Raw genomic sequence first — 16,007 nt, 5'->3', positions numbered from 1 at the left:
TATATGCCTACGAACACTGTCAAGCCGTGCGACTAAGAACGATCCGCTTTCAGATTTGTACTCTTCACTTGCATTTGCGAGTGCATGCGAAGTTCATCTACTGCAGCCCAGTTGAGACCAACAAAATGGAGACGGGATTGTATGTACTGCAATCACACATGTATTCTTCGCGTACTGGCTGCCCCGATGGAACCTCGCGAAGGAGCCACTCGCTTGCTCTCTTTACCATGCAGTTTACCGCTCGTCATCATCGTCATCGGACGTGGCGGCAGGCCTCTTGGAGAATTTTAGCTTGAGCGACTTCTTGCCTCCACCACCACCTGTTCCCATGGCCGCCCCACTTCCACTGGCAGGGGTAGCTGTGGCACCACTGTCCCGGTCATCATCGTCGTCATCCCCATCATCGTCCCCATCCTTGTCCCTACCATCCACCTGGTCTTCATCGTCGTCATCGTCCTGCTCGTCAACCTGCATGCCAGTAGGCGGCACAGCAGCCTTGGCCACAGAGGCGCCAGAGCCAGCACTCGCGCTCTGTCCATCATCGCCCGGTAAGCCGGAGCCAACGATGACTTCGTCGTACTTGTCATCGAACGCCTTCTGCAGGATGTTGGCATCGTTCCAGACCCACGACCCTTCCTGGTTGTAGATCCTAGCATTGTCAAACATCAGGTGGATATCGCTCTTGCACGATGCCACGTCGCGGTAAGTGCGGTTGTCGATGCGCCGTTTAATCTGCCGCATGCAGATTGGATGAGCAATAATCCTATCAAAGCAGAGAGACCATGGTCAGCTTCCTCATTCAACACAAATGAGCGTTCTGCCACGCACTGTCTATAATCCGGGTACAGCTTGGCATTGGGCAAATCAAGGAAGAGCGAGCAACGCTTCCGGGTTGTCTCCTCCTCGATGCAAGTCTCCAAAGCCCTATAGCAAGTTACCAGCGCCTGATTGACAGCCTCTCGCATATCGGTATTAGCGCTGCCCTTATGCCTCTTGCCGCCTGGGGCAGGGCCGCGACGGGAAAACGAGTGGCTCTCATCCGGCTCTGGCGTCTCCGTGTCAGCTGTGCGCTTCCGCTTCCGCCCCGGAGCCGGTGAGCCCTCTGGTGTCTCCTCGTCAAAGCCCTTCGACTTGCGTCCGCGCTTGCCCGGCTCAGGCGTCGAGCTCCCGCCTTCCTCACGCGCAAGCTTCTTGAGACGTCGCTTCTCCGCTGCCGCACGCTTCTTCTCGACCACCTCGGTGAGGTCCTGCTCGTTCTCGACAGCAGCAAGGAACTGGTCCTCGGTGAGGTCGTCGTTGTAGCGCACAACGGTGCGCTTGCGCACAGAAGGCTCTTCCTCGCGTTCTTCGTAGGCAGCAATAGCATCTTCGAAGCTCTGCTGGAAGTGTTCGGGTAGTTCGGCTTCGGTAATGAGACGCTCAGGCCGCTTTCCCTTGTTTCCTGCAGCCTTCCAATCAGCCTGCTCCTGGCGTTCTCGCTCTTGGTCCATTTCATTGAAGCGCTTCTCTTCTGCCTCGCCACGAGCAATGAGCTGGTTGAGCTCTTCGTTCGTAAGTTCGCTCTCCTCCTCGTCCTCCTCATCCTCAGCGCTTTCGAGCATGGCACGCAAGAGGACATCGCGCTCCTCGTTCGTCGCGTTGTTGTCGAAACGACCAGCTTGGATAACTTTGCCGTCCATATCTAGCTTGCGGTGTGCAATCTCCAGAATCTTCTCCTCGACCGACTTTTCCGTCACGAGACGCAAGATGCGCACCTCCTGCTTCTGGCCGATACGATGCGCACGATCTTGCGCCTGCAAGTCCTGGTGCGGGTTCCAGTCGGAGTCAAAGATGATGACCGTGTCAGCCGTCTGCAGGTTGAGACCGAGACCACCGGCGCGGGTGGAGAGGATGAACATGAAGTATTCCGAGTTGGGCGCGTTGAACGCTTCGAGTAGCTTGGAACGATCTTCGGGCTTGGTGCTACCATCGAGTCGCAAGTAGGTGAGCGCCTTCCATCGCAGGTAGTCTTCCATGATGTCCATGATGGCAGTCATTTGGAAGAACATCAGCACGCGGTGACCCGTCGCTTTGAGCTTGGGCAGGATGCGGTCGAGTAGCTCAAATTTACCAGCGACACGGTAGAGATCCGGGCCGTTGGTCTTTTCCGGGTTGATGGCCGCCTCAACTTCCTCGAAGACATACGGATGATTACATATCTTCCTCAATTGCATGATTGCGTTCTGCAGCCCACGGATGCCAGTCATCTTCTTACCGGTACTCTTGCCGAGCTCCTCGCCGGTGAAGAAAGTCTTGTGCTTCGTCATCTGGTGGTAGAGCTTGGCTTGCAATGCAGACTTCGGGCACTTGATCACCTTTTCGACCTTGTCTGGGAGTTCGGACTCAACGTCGCGCTTGAGACGACGGAGCAAGAACGGCCGCAAGACCTTGTGCAGACGCTTAATAATCAGCAGCTGCTCTTCTTCGTTCAGCTGCATGCTGCCGTCTGCGCCGCCTGCATTGGCGAATGGGGTATTGAACCATTCGTCGAAGCTCTTGACTGAGTTGAAGATCTTGGGCAAGACAAAGTTAAGTAGCGCCCACAGTTCTGGTAAGCTGTTCTGCAGTGGTGTACCCGTCAGAAGCAAACGGTACCGTGTGACGTAGAACTGGGTGAGGGTGAGCGAAAGCTTGGAGCCAGCATTCTTCATGCGATGACCCTCGTCGATGATCATGTGAATCCACTTGATCTTGCCGAGGAGCTGCTTGTCCTTGATAATGTACTCATACGTCGTCAACAGCACCTGCCAGCCACCCTGCCTGATGCGCGTCGCCAACGTCTTGCGCACAGGCGGCGAACCCTTGTAAACGATGACGCCAACGCTCGGCGCCCACTTGGCAAATTCGTTAACCCAGTTGGTCAGCGTCGAGAGGGGCACGATTACGAGATATGGCGCTGGCTGGCGCTTTGCCTCGATGAGGAAGGTGATTAGCGAAATCGTCTGAATGGTCTTGCCAAGACCCATCTCGTCGGCAAGAATACCGTTGAGGCGGTTGTTGAAGAGCGACACCATCCACTGCAGACCTTTGATCTGGTACACCTTGAGCTTTCCGCCAACCAAGATGGACGGTTGCTCCGTAACTGTCTCAGTGATGCGATGCGCCACAGAGTAGTAGTCTACCTTGCCCGAGTCCTCTGACGGGTCGTCTTGACGGGTCGCTCCAAACATGGATTCGTCCACCTGCACCCCGACCTGCTGATTGGCGTCTGTGCCAGCCTCGCCAGGAGGTGGCAAGCCGGCCTGAGCATTGGCGATCGCCTCAGCATGAACATCATCGTTTTGCTGCGCTTGAACAGCCTGGGCAAGGTTGTCGAGGTAAACGTCGGTCTGACGCAGCAGGTGCGCGATACGCGTGTCTTTGGCCGTGTCGATGAGCTTCAGGTAAGCCTCCTCGTCATCGGCTCGCAATGCGTTGAGACGCTCCTTGGCAATCCTCTCAATCCTCTTCTGCTCCTCTCTCTCCGTGTCCACATGCAGCTTGAGGACCATCTTACCCAGCCGCTGAGCCGCGCTCTGCGCTCCCCGATGCGCATTAATCAGATCGCGCCCATGGTTGCAGATCGTGTTCAGATAGTCGATGTGCTTCTGCCTGGCCCGCTTTTCGCGATCAAGTCGCTGCTTGCGCTCAAGCTGCTCCGTCATCCGTGCATCACGCAGGGTCTGCCGTTTGAAGCGCCGGAAAGCCGTGCGGTCGAGCGCAAGTGTCGATGCGTGCGACATGCTGCGCACGACTTGCTCGCGCAGCGCTTTCTGCTTTTCGAGGAGGTAGAGTGACTTCAGCTCGATAAGCGCCTTGACTTTGGCGTTCGCATGCTTCTCAGCACTGTCGAACAGCTTTCCCTTGATACCGCGCTCGGCGCTGGCCCCTGCTGGGCTCGCTTGCACATCTTTCAATGGCGGCTTCTGGCTCATGGTCGACGGCATGCTCTCCAGCTCCGAGATTCGCTGATGTATGCGCGCCTTGACGAATCGGTTGCGTTCGTCCATTAACTGCCCAATGTCGAGTCCAGCCGGCATGAGGCTCGGAACGAGTATTCGCTGTTGACTCGTGGCAATGTAGTGGCCAGGGCCCAAGCTGGCTTTGGACAGATAAGTGAAGGGGTGAACGAACGAGTTGTACGGATATACCTTGCTCTCCGGATTGTGCTGCGGCTCTGGTTTAGCTACCTTCGTCAACGCATTCGCATCGATCTCCTTCTTCCTGCCGTCCGGCCCGACCTCATTCACAACTGGGTCTCCGTTCTTGACCGCTTGCACCACACGTGCTGCGAGATGGCTCTCAGCGGCAGCTTGTGCTACCTTGCCTGCCGTACCAAGCGGGGACAGATCGGGAATCTGAAGCTTCAGGTCATCGATCGCCTTGTTCGGCGCCAAGATGGCTGTCTGAATGTTGGGTGGAAGAGGCACATTCCGTGAGAGAAGTCGGAAAGCCTGCATCTGCGAGCGCAGTACAGACATCTGCTCGGGTGTGAATGCCGCTGATGCTTGGAGAGAGGGTGCAGCAGAAGGCCCATTCATGGCGGGCGACGAAGCAGCAGGAGTATTAATGGCGCTGTGGATACCATTTGCGACGCTTATGCCATCGGCCTTTGGCGCGACGGACGCGCCATTCGGCGCAGAACTCGAAGCAGCGGCAACTGCAAAAGAGCTAGTTGTGATTGTTCGAGACGCCCCAGGCGCAGCAGAGCCCGACGGCTGTGATGCTGCTGAAGATCCATTCGCTGCGGACTGACCTTGCTGCTGGACATGCGCCTGTGCTTGTAGTCTCCGCGCGTGTTCCTGTTGCGATCGTAGCTGTTGAAACTGCTGCACAGCTCCGAGAATACCGAACAAGCGCTTGTACTCTTCAGTCGCGGTCTCCCCTTTTGCCCTTAACTCTTGTATTCGCTGGGGTCGTGGACGGGCAGCGAAAGCGCATCAGAATCAGCCTGATTGTGATATGATGGACAACACCAAAGAGCGTGAACGTACCTGGATCATCTGCTTGATTTGGGTAGGGTCAATGTTCTGCACGACCTGCAATAGCTGCGCTGGGATGGCCTGCAGAGATCCTTTTTGCGGTGGCTGCCCAGCAGCTGAGAGCCCGTTTGCTGACGCGCCCCAGGCACCAGGGCCATTGGCAGCTGACGGGACCGGGGCCCCATTGGTGCTATTGCTGCCGCTGCCATTAGCGGCCCCCGCGCTGGGCCCTGCGGGGGCTACCTGCGAGGCCATGGTAGCAGCGTGCAATGTAAGAGTGGTGGACAAGAAGCTAGCGATGGCGACACAAAGAAGCACGACAGCGGGCCTGACCTGAGGCGCAGCGTCGAGCCCAGGTCACGTTGCGCGTATGTGGCCCCACGCTGGATGGCACGCGTCGAGTTTGGTCACGTCGAGGCGAGTGACACGCGATGTATGACGAAAGGGTTTCGTGTTGCTTTGCTGAGCGGGAGGAACCAGTGGCTGGGCCTGGCTAGGCTGCTGTTGGAACGCGATCGTGTCTCTTCGCGACACGTGAACGGCCGCGCAGACTCTTCCAGGCACGAGGGACGATGGCCGTTGCTCTGTTTCAGGGTGCTCAGAAGAGCCTGCTTGCGGTCTTCGGGTCGGAGACTGGTCAGCGCACAAGTGCAAAGGCCTGAGCGGACGGGACGGATGGGGTGGGCCACTGGCCAGAGAGAAAGGGCGGCGATCCCGATCCTTTGTCGCCAATTGGTTCTCAAGTGTGGCACTGGAAGAGCCGCCATCGATTCGCGCTGATGCTCAAATGAATAGCAGGAATTCAAACTCGACCGGGTTTACGCGATAATTTGAGAAACAATCATGTGTGGGTTTACGTGGCGACTCGAGGCTGTTTAACACGAACCAATGTCGGTCGGTCGCCATGGTCAATCTTCACACGTCTGTGTCCAACAGAATGTCCAGTACATACTAGTAATGATGCGTAAATGACTAGAACGATTGTCCTGGGAGGTTTAATGGCTAGAGCAAGTCGAGTTCATATTATATCCTTTGCAGATGTTGGCCCTCCGGCGATGGTTGGTATTGCTGTACGACCTGTTCATAAGTCAAATACGCACTCGCCGCTGTCGCCTATTGATGAAGCAAGCACCTCGCCATCTTGTGGTGACCAAGAGCAACCATATATTCAGGCACTATGGGCTGTAATAGCTGTCAGTGTGGTTGACTGTTCAGGATGGCACAGTACCACACGGACCTGGGCGTCAAGGCAATTACTTCGGCGACCTTCGAGTTCGAAGACCGTATGAGTATACGACGCGTGGACGGGCTCGTTGTTCGCATGCTCGCGTCCTGTTGCTACTAGCGAGAACCCCTTTCTTGAGGTTGCTCCAATCATCACCTACTTCTCTCCTGTGCTTATGTCAATTTCGAATCAAATGGTTCCTGCAACCATCATGTCAGCAGGCTGCTCTCACACTCTCTCCGACACTTTGTAGTGCTTTAGTCCAATGTCCCACCACTTGATGTTTCTATCTCCGCTTGCAGTGACGAGCTGATTCTCGTGCACTTCTGACCACGCTGAATCATCCAGACCGGCTTATTGTTAAGTGGCCGAATAATCAGCCAGTATCAGCATCGTCGAAAGCCTGTCACATTGCTAAATGGGTTTACACTTTCTCTCTTGTCAGACTTGCACTAGAGCCGACACCAAGTTGTGCAGAAAGCACATGAATCCGAATGTTCCCTACTCCTACGAGACCACACTTGCGCCAGTGCAAGAGGTGCATGTCAGCAATCCATTGATGGCACGAGCCCTATGCCAAGCCATGCACAGAGCCCAACATTGTTTAACAGCACATCTGCTGCACCCGCAACCGCCAATATACAAGAACAAGGAGCCCCACGCGACATTATACCCAAGAAAAGTCTTATGCTCGCGCCCATGTAATGGCTGGTACCGAAGCTACTGGTGGCATGTCCATCTTGATTGTTGCTTGGGCTTAGACCGACTGGATTGTGAGAGAATCGACATGGCAGCGAAAAGTCTCGGTCGGTCCAAGGCTTGAAATCAGGCGATCGAATTCGATTGAACGGTCCAATCCCGGCAGTACCGCAATGACAGATTACTTCAGACGTTGCCTATCACCAGAACCTCTGAGCCTGCTTCAAGTTGCTCGACTTTGGATGTCCTGACGGCTGGTGCTAGCTTTTGATGATGAGCATGCTAGAGGAGCACGAAAACCTTTCACTGGCCACAGTTCGAGTTCATCATTCGTCGACCGAAAGGTCCCTGGTACAGGAAGAGGAGGTCGCGGGCGGGGGCGAGAGTTCCCCCTTACGTGTACGGGCCAAGGAACATAAACAGATTCATGTAGTACAGACCGTTGAACAGTTCGATGCCATCTCTCACTGGCCTCGCCTAGTCTCCCACCATCAAAAGAAGTCATCATCAAGGCATCATCCCAATGGCATCGTGGAGCTTTACAGAGGTATCGCAGGCCACAGGCAAGGGCTCGATTCACATGGCCCCTGTCGGTGACTCACTTGAGATCCAACCGTCACATCAAATCGTGTTTCCTGTTTGATCCTAACCTGCAGGAAATCTGGTTTTGCATGTCGAAAAGCCATTCATCATGAGAAAAATCGACTTTCGTGGACGACGAGCTTTCAGCACGTGTGTACTCGTATATACGTACCTATATGCGATGGTATCTGGACCCATGAACACTATAATCGTATACCGCATCCTCCAGTAGACACAGCACCTCGAATACCTTAAAATCACCTCTCCGCTTCCATGCAAGTGTGATGCAATGAGAGATGAATGAGGAGAGTCTGTGTGCACTGAAGATAGCGTTGCCGTGCTGTGTATTTTTCAACCCACGCAAGTGCATTGTAGGCATTTTTACCCGACTTGATGAATTGCAAGGCTCATGCAAATGTGCGCCATTCAGGTGACTTGTGTACCGTATCCCTGGATTTGGTTGCCACAGCCTCTTGAACCTAGTTAACCCAGAACTAATATACACTTGGGCAGTGCCAACAGAACCTCTCAACACCTTTATGGGCTTCAGCTGTGCTTCAAAATGGCCACAATTACGTGACGTTTGGGATTCACAAAAGCGCGGAGATCTCATTTGGTTTTTTAATATAATTTTGGCCGCCCCTCTATGGGCCGATCCATTGACGTACATAGTGGTACTGGTTGGTCGATGTACGTCCAGCGTGTCGGACGACGATGGCATGTAGGAGCGTATGGAATGACCGGGACCGCAACAAACCTTTGCTTGTGTCGGTGGCAGTCCATGCCTGATCCCGCCACTTGACCCTCCATCAACGCCTTTCGCGCGCTGCCCTGGCTCTGCTCGTCTGAGCTAGAGCACCGACGATGACCATCACGAACGTGTCCGTCGCTGCAGATGGACGTGCCGAGGACGACGAGAACAGCCCATTTCTCTCGATCATAGCAAGAGAGCAGGAGGAAACCAGCCGGGCACGCGCGCGGCAACCTCGCCCAGGGTCCTCGAGAAGTGGAGGGCGCAAAGAAGAGAACGAAGCGCAAAAACAACGGAAAGACGACTACCTCGTCGGCATCTTACTATTGCTACTCGTAGTTTTGCTCTGGACCGGGTCCAACTTTCTGACTAACACTGTTCTGTGCGTTTATGAAGTATCTCAGGCTATTGGTGACTTGCTTTCATTCGCATGGAAATGACGCTGACCTGCTTACATTGTCCCCGCTTCGCCCAATCAGGACACACGGCTACCATAAGCCGTTTGCTGTGACATACTTCAACACATCCTCATTTTTCCTCTACCTCATCCCCTTCTGTTTCCTTAAAGCAACTTCCAAGAACAACGCCAAAAGGCAAGAAAGGCGGGCAGACGACATCGAAGAGCAGAATGTCATGCGCTGGTGGGAGAAGCTGGGCTTCCGATTGCCAGAGGGATATCAGATCTCTCTCAACCCGACAGAACATGGCGGGCGAGTGTTTCGTTTCCCGATGATAGGTTTCAGCATTTTCTGACCCCATATTCTCCCCTGTGATCTCTTAGATATCTATCCATACCAAGCACCAACGGCAATGTAGAAGACGACGCGTGCGCGCCAGCAGTGACGCATTGCCACAGGACGGAAGGTGCAGCGGGGACGGGCTTCGGACCACACGCCGCGACGGAGACGCTCTTACGTGGTCGTCTTTTGTGCAACAGCTCTTCTGTCGACATCTTGCGCTCTGCGACTTTTGCTCCGCGGCCATCTTCCATCGATGGCCGAAGGCCCGCGTCCATCCTCTCTGTCTCTGGAGGCGCTGCCGCGGGTTCGCACACCTCTCGAAGGCCGTCCCAGGACAGGGCAGGCAGCAATGCTGGCTCCGACACCTTTCCGGATCAGCTTGCGCTCGCAGCATCATCCGGGGACGCGGCAGTTCCAGTTTCGCCACGTCTCCCTCCGCTTACTCTTCGGCAGACCTCATTCCTCTCCTTGCAATTCACCCTCGTCTGGTTCCTCGCGAACTACAGCTTGAACGCCGGCCTGGGCCTCACTTCCGTCGCTTCAGGCACAACGCTGTCATCCGCGAGTGGCTTTTTCACGCTTGCGCTCGGCACACTCTTTGCCGTCGAACGCTTCACGTGGACCAAGCTCGTTGCTGTCGCCATCAGTTTTACTGGTGTTGCAATGGTCACTTGGGCTGACGCTGGTTTGATTGATCGGATTGAGATCGGGAATGATGCGACTCTTCTTGGCACCCTGGCTGCACCGATCAATGTTATCGCCGGCGACTTGCTCTCGCTTGCGTCTGCATTTTGTAAATTCGCCGCACTCGCCATCGATTCCGCTTCATTATTCTGTTGTTTCTGACTTCAATTTGCGCATTTCGACTTAACAGTCTACGCCATTTACGTGACGCTCCTCAAGCTCAAAATCGGTTCTGAAGACAGGGTTTCTATGCCGCTCTTCTTTGGCTTCGTCGGCCTCTTCAACATCACACTTCTCTGGCCATTTGGTCTCCTCCTGCACCTGACGAAACTCGAGCCTTTCGCCTGGCCCTCAGACTGGCTTACCTGGGCAGGCGTAGCGACAAACATGGCGATTACGTTCACGAGCGACTTTGCTTATCTACTCGCTATGCTTAAAAGTAGTCCGCTCATCGCTACTGTCGGCCTAAGCTTGACGATCCCGCTCGCCGTTATCGGCGACGTGCTGCGCGGGAGCCATTCTGGAGGCACACAAGCCATCATTGGCAGCGCTATGGTCCTGGTACGCGCCTCATTTTGCAATGGTACATACAGTGATCTCCATCTGACTACTGGTACATGCACTTTCTTCCCACAGCTGAGCTTCGTTGCAATTGGCCTGGCAGACAATGCTCTGATAGATTCGCAAGATAACGATACCTTCAGCTCAGAGCTGTCTTTACAAGGGGAGGAAGACGATTGAAGTCATTCCCTTGATGAGCTATTGCATCGCATGTGGAGACCCGTTCACGCTAGAACTGTTTCATGGGTAAAACGCAAATCTGATTATTATTGAGGCTGTAGAGGTTGTTCCTTATGCTTAGGCGCGCTATCGAGGGTCATGCGGCTTGCGCCAATCTAGCTCCATCCTTTTTGCTTTCTGCGCCCATGCTGGCGCTTAGACTGCTCGCGCTGGAGGGCAGCTTGGAGTCCCCAGTGACGTCTTTTTCGTGCTTGTTCGGCTTGAGCTGTGCTGGGTCTGCTTTGGACCCATCAAGTGCTGATAGCGGCTTCCAGACACCACTGAAGAACTTTCCATGTGGTAAAAGCCCGGCCTTAGTTTATACAGAAAGTCCAGCCATTACAAGCGTCAGCGAATCCGCATTGGAAAGGATGATCCCACGACGAAGCACACTCACCTTGTCAAGCATCCTGGCTACCGGCTTGGACGGCTGCGCCCCTACGCTGAGCCAGTACTGAATCCTTTTCGTGTTCCACTCAAGGCGTTTTTCCAGCCGAAAATCATCCTCTTGCGCGATGCCAGAGCCGATGACCTGGCCAGCGGTATCGTACGGATCCCCTTTTGCTTTTCCCTTGCCCTTCCCACCGATGATCGCATCGATCGGCAACCGGTTGCTGGTGGCCAGGGTGCCCATGTGCGGTGCCCATGCTGGAGCAGGGCGAGCGAGAACCCGGCGCGGAATGGGATCATATTCGCCTAGCTTTTCGATAGGTCGAGCGTCCCGCGGTTTGTGGTCCGCGATGGCGACGACATGGTAGAAGGGATTGTTGCGAGTGCCGTGGCGGGCAAGACGCAGGCGGACGGGCATGATGTCGGAAAACCGAGGAATTGGGGTTCAAGTAATGGCAACGAGTGCGTTGACTTCAGCTTCTGCCAAGAGCGATTGCGTTGGGAGCAACGTAAGTCGTCAGTCACATTGACGGACGACCAGCAGTGAAGGCCATTAAGAGCATTAAGAGAAAGGGAGCTGAGCTTCCACGAAGATGAGAACTGAGATGGGTTGATTGATGGAAAAGGCCACCGGAACTGTGCGTTTCGGCCGAGAACGAGGCTTCCACATTTTTTCCGTTCCCGCCTGTCTGACGCTCTCAGCAGCTTTCCAATAACTTTCTGCCACTTTTCTTGGTACTGTACTGTCTCGACCTTCATGGACAAGCGTTATGCTCTCAAAGGAGAGCTGATCATTCAACAGGGCATTTCTCAGTGCGCAACTTCCGTTGGACTCGTCGCAAGCAAGTAAGACGCTCACGAGGCTACCGAGCATGTCGTCGGAACGAGCTGCGAAACGGCAAAAGAAGGCGGCGACATCCTCGTCGAACGATGTCGAGCCTGCGATTCCACTTGCAAAGACATTGGCCTCCAGTGGTGAGTCTTGCCGGCACAACATCGACACATGAAGGAGAAACATTGTCGGGCGAAAATTAAGAAGCTGATTATATCGACTCCTTCCCTGCGCTATCACCATGTTGTGCTGCTTCGGTCCATCGCAGACAAACGCGAACGAGATCGAGCCATCAAGGCACTCGCCGGTTTCCTTATTCGCTCTGGACAGAATGTCATCCCGCCCAAGGAGATGGCCAAGCTCTGGAGAGGCATTTTCCAGTGTGAGTATCTGTCGGCCAGGCTTGCTCTTAGCTTGCTGTAGTCTCTTACTTTTTGAAAAATATACAATTTAGGTTTCTACCATTCAGACAAGCCGCTAGTGCAGCAAGCGCTTGCGGACGAGCTTTCCAACCTGATGCTCCTGATCCCACAGTCCGCGTCGGATGCCAGCAATGCGAACAATGACAAGGGCAAAGGAAAGGCGACTGAAATGTCCGATCGTGCTCGCGCAGCGCTGGCTTTCCTTGAAGGATTCTGGGACTCGATGGTTCGAGAGTGGGCTCTCCTCGACAAGCACAGGTGCGCGCTGTAGTGTCCATAAAGCTGTGTTCTTGGAGCTAGGCTGAGCTTTTCTTTCCTCACAGGGTCCCAAAATTCTACCTCCTGATGAGACGATTCGTAAATGCATCGCTACGCCTCTTATCCAGCGAAGACTGGAACGCAGCAGCGGTAGATCGCTTCACACAGATATGGACCAAAGAGGGTGGTGCGCTCTGCTCGACCGACCCAAAAGTTCCCACGTCCATCAAGAACCACATCTGCGACGTCTTCGTCGATGAATTGGACAAGATACTACTTGGGTTGCGCAAAGATTCACTCGCACGGCTGGCAGGTAGCAAGAATGAGTCAAAGGAGGAAGAGCAGTTGCTACCTCTCCTGGACCTACTCTCACCCTTCATCGCAGCAGCTGCTCGAACTCCCGCTCAAGCGCTGTACAAACGTGTGATGGAGGAGGTACTCGGCCCCATATTGAACGACGCGATAGTGCTCAGTACGCCGGTGCCTAGAGACGCTGCGAGCGATGCAGATGACATTGCTGTGGTCGAGAAGGCTGAGACGCGATGCAGACGCATAATCCTGGCTTCCACCAACGCAGATTACCTAGCTGGTCGGCAAAACGTGACAGCAGACTTGGCGGATACCGACGCAGAAGGAGAGGAAGCGAACGACACCCTTGCGCAAGGCGAAATCGAACAGCTTCTCAAGCCTAATCGCGCCGGAAAGCTAAGACAGAGGCTCGTTAATGCGCTTTTCGTGCAGGCGAGTCAGCCGACTGCAGTGGACAGTAGCAGGTTCAAGATCTACAAGTTGCAAATGGAAGAACGCAACAGGCGCGAAGAGATGGAGGAAGAGTCTGGTACCATGAGCGAGGATGAGGATCCAACGTGGAACTGAGCATCGCAAGGATGAGCATGAGTGGTTTAAACCTTCCTTGGGGCATTGTGTAGATAGAAGTTGCAAACCAGGTATAAACGAGCGAATGCGGGATCTCGCCGGGCGAGTCGATTGCCAAACGGGATCAAATATTATTGTCCATGCTGATAAAAATAGGGTAGAGAAGCGTGCTAAATAGATAAGACTAGGCCTTGTTGCTGAAAACCCAGCCTGCGGCACCGCAAGCTGCGAGAAAGACGAGCGAAGCAATGATGCCGATCGCGAGCTGGCCGGCAAGGGTGACTCCTCCGCCGCTCCTCGATTGGGCATCGCGCGTCGGATTGACACGTGTGCCAGGCGCAAGCGCGACGTACACAGGATCGCCGTAGGGCCCCCCATTCTTTGGGTCAACATTCTTGCTTGGCGCAGCGGTGAACGCCTGCTGCTGTACGCGCGCGGCAATGAGCGAGAGCATCGGCGCGTTGTAGTCGAGCGCACACTCGGTCTGTACGTAGTCTGAACGCTGATCGAAGTACTTGTTTCTGCTGTTAGGGCCACCAACGACACAGCCGTAGAGGACGTGAGCCTCGACGGGAGGGTCGTTATCGATGCTACCTATGTCGGAGCCCCCGCTTGCGAATGCGCTATGCGGATTCTGTGCGCTATTGGGATGCTGACCGACGACATACACTGCATTCATCGGATTCTTGCCGAGCGTGTAGTCCAGCTGGGAGTCGGCAAAGTCGCGATAGTGCGCAGCCTTGTTGGGATCCGCGCAGAAGCCCTCGTAGAACTGCAGCAGGAAGGCAGCATTAAGAGCAGGGTTGAGCGAGTTGTCTTCGCTGTCGCCGGTGAACCAGAGCAGACCGCTGCTGTTGGACGAAGCAGGCGTCATATAGGTATGTGGCAGGCGTGCAGAGCTGACTAGGTCAAGATAGGCCTCTGCATCTGCGGAGAATCGATTCTGGTCAATGCCAAGAGCGGAGTTGAGTGTTGCAGCTGCGACGAACAGGGGAGCAGTGGCGGGCTGCTTCTGGTCCCAATTGAGCACTCCACCTAGTTTCCCTAATGCGACTTGCGTGGAGCTGTTGAGCATCTGCGTGTAGTAAGTCACTGCCTGGTCCGAATAGGTGCGGTTGCCCGTAGCGATGGCAAGCCAGAGGCCAGCCAAGACGAGGTCGTCAAGGTAATCTGTCGATGCGTACACTTGGTCGACCTCAGGGACCACCTTTTGGTACAACTGCATAGGCATCGACGTAGTCGCCAGAGTCCACATGGTGACAGCATGGCTCTGCAGAGTGGTCGCGTACGCCTCATTGCGGAGAGAAGCGAGCGGCGACGTGCCGCCGCCGATCTTGGGGCTGCTACCATTCACTGGCAGAACACCGCCGTTGTACAGGAAGCTGGCCGCAGCAAAGGCTGCGCTCGCAGCTGCAAAAACGTCTGTACCTGGACTTGTGTTCGTCACTTGGTACGCAGAACGTGGCTGTGGGATGCCCTGGTCGCCTCCCCAGTAAGCAGCATCTGCGCTCATATTGCCGACGAACACCCAGAGCGCATTGGGGGTTTCTGACGCCTTGATCATCCAATCCAACCCCCAGCGAAGCATCCCATCGAGATATTCTGCTTGTCCAGTCAGATTGTATCCTTGTCCGAACGCGGCAGCACCCCAAGCTGCCGATTGCAACGTCCAAGAGAGGGGCAAGGTGGCCTTGATCGTGTCACCGGCATCATAATAGCCACCGGACAGGTCTACGTGTGATACGGCTTGGCCGTCGTCGGTAAGGGAGCTGTTGCGCCACAGCACTCTGTTGTCCAGGGGTAGTGCACCTGAACGCTGTGCCTCGTAGAACCACAGCAGATTGCCCAGCAGGTTGGTGTACTGTGTATTGGTTTCCTTGGCCGGGTGGGACAGGACCGAGGCCGCTGTTGGGATGGTACCATTGTTCGCATCCGGAGGAAGGTAGACCTGGTTTTGTGCACGTGAGGCCGTTAGCAGGAGCGACCCTGCTATGAGCAGTGTTGTGATGAACCGCATGATTGTATGCACAGCACAGCCGTGTCAGAAGCGCGATATTCAAAGAACGACGAGCCCGGCCAGCAGGGGTAGAAGAGTATGTGTGTGAGGCGAACCAGAGGCAGGAGAGGAGAGAGAGATGTGTATACAGTCGTGACTCATCAAATGGAAGCCTCAAGAGATGGAGCCGGTCAATAGAATGCAGTACGAGGTCCAAAGATGCCAATGGAAAGAATGCGAGAGACTCGAGCGGACGATGATGTATTCAAAGCGTGGACTTTGGACAACTGCGGTGAATGCTATTTGGCTCTCGCTCGAAGTCAAAACCTCCTCTCGTGCCTTGTCTGATGTCGTCCATTCGGCATTCCCTCCTTGTTTCTTTTGTGTTGTTGTTGCTCGTCCGCTCAATCTCTATCTCCTCGCTTTCTCCATTCTTGCAAGTCACATCCGAAGTTAAATCAAAATCCCCATGTACTTTCAGCGGCCCATGCTTTTGTTCGACTTGTCCCGTGTCAATCATCAATGGTTCGTTCACATTTTACCCATCCACCAACGCAGCATGTGTGGTACAGATTCAAATGTTTGATGCCAAAATCAACAGAAGCTCTGACACTGATTGGGCGTCGGACCATAGGAGGACAAGCCGATGCAGAGGATGTAACACTGCCTCATAGAGGACTACCATCGAGAGCCACTTGTGTTGTGATTGACCTCAAGGTGTCACTACTTACAAATATAGGCCAGCATGCCCAACCAATAGCATCACAGATAT

The 16,007-nt window shown here is 54.6% G+C and overlaps 4 protein-coding genes across 4 annotated transcripts; 2 read left to right on the top strand and 2 right to left on the bottom strand.

Annotated features, from left to right (window-relative positions):
- Window positions 1-9: 9 nt before the first annotated feature.
- K437DRAFT_232182 (uncharacterized protein) lies at window positions 10-5,665 on the bottom strand. Its single transcript, XM_013389931.1, has 3 exons — window positions 5,013-5,665; window positions 829-4,928; window positions 10-763 (listed from the first exon to the last, which is right to left on the bottom strand). Exons 1-3 carry the CDS (start codon window positions 5,253-5,255, stop codon window positions 235-237), a joined length of 4,872 nt encoding a protein of 1,623 aa, XP_013245385.1. The 5' UTR covers window positions 5,256-5,665; the 3' UTR covers window positions 10-234.
- Window positions 5,666-8,129: 2,464 nt separating this feature from the next.
- Window positions 8,130-10,516, top strand: K437DRAFT_292990 (uncharacterized protein). Its single transcript, XM_013389930.1, has 5 exons — window positions 8,130-8,639; window positions 8,737-8,967; window positions 9,039-9,790; window positions 9,872-10,242; window positions 10,318-10,516. The coding sequence occupies exons 1-5, from the start codon at window positions 8,371-8,373 to the stop codon at window positions 10,420-10,422; spliced, it is 1,728 nt and encodes a 575-aa protein (XP_013245384.1). The 5' UTR covers window positions 8,130-8,370; the 3' UTR covers window positions 10,423-10,516.
- Window positions 10,317-15,720, bottom strand: K437DRAFT_232168 (glycoside hydrolase family 9 protein). The gene is made up of 3 exons (XM_013389929.1): window positions 13,445-15,720; window positions 10,859-10,936; window positions 10,317-10,774 (listed from the first exon to the last, which is right to left on the bottom strand). The coding sequence occupies exons 1-3, from the start codon at window positions 15,254-15,256 to the stop codon at window positions 10,559-10,561; spliced, it is 2,106 nt and encodes a 701-aa protein (XP_013245383.1). The 5' UTR covers window positions 15,257-15,720; the 3' UTR covers window positions 10,317-10,558.
- Window positions 15,432-16,007, top strand: K437DRAFT_186669 (uncharacterized protein). Its single transcript, XM_013389928.1, has one exon. The coding sequence runs from the start codon at window positions 15,532-15,534 to the stop codon at window positions 15,907-15,909; it is 378 nt and encodes a 125-aa protein (XP_013245382.1). The 5' UTR covers window positions 15,432-15,531; the 3' UTR covers window positions 15,910-16,007.

The sequence above is a fragment of the Tilletiaria anomala genome (genome assembly GCF_000711695.1).
Source record: "Tilletiaria anomala UBC 951 chromosome Unknown K437scaffold_9, whole genome shotgun sequence".
Lineage (NCBI taxonomy): Eukaryota > Fungi > Basidiomycota > Exobasidiomycetes > Georgefischeriales > Tilletiariaceae > Tilletiaria > Tilletiaria anomala.
This window is presented reverse-complemented; position numbering and strand designations above follow the sequence as displayed.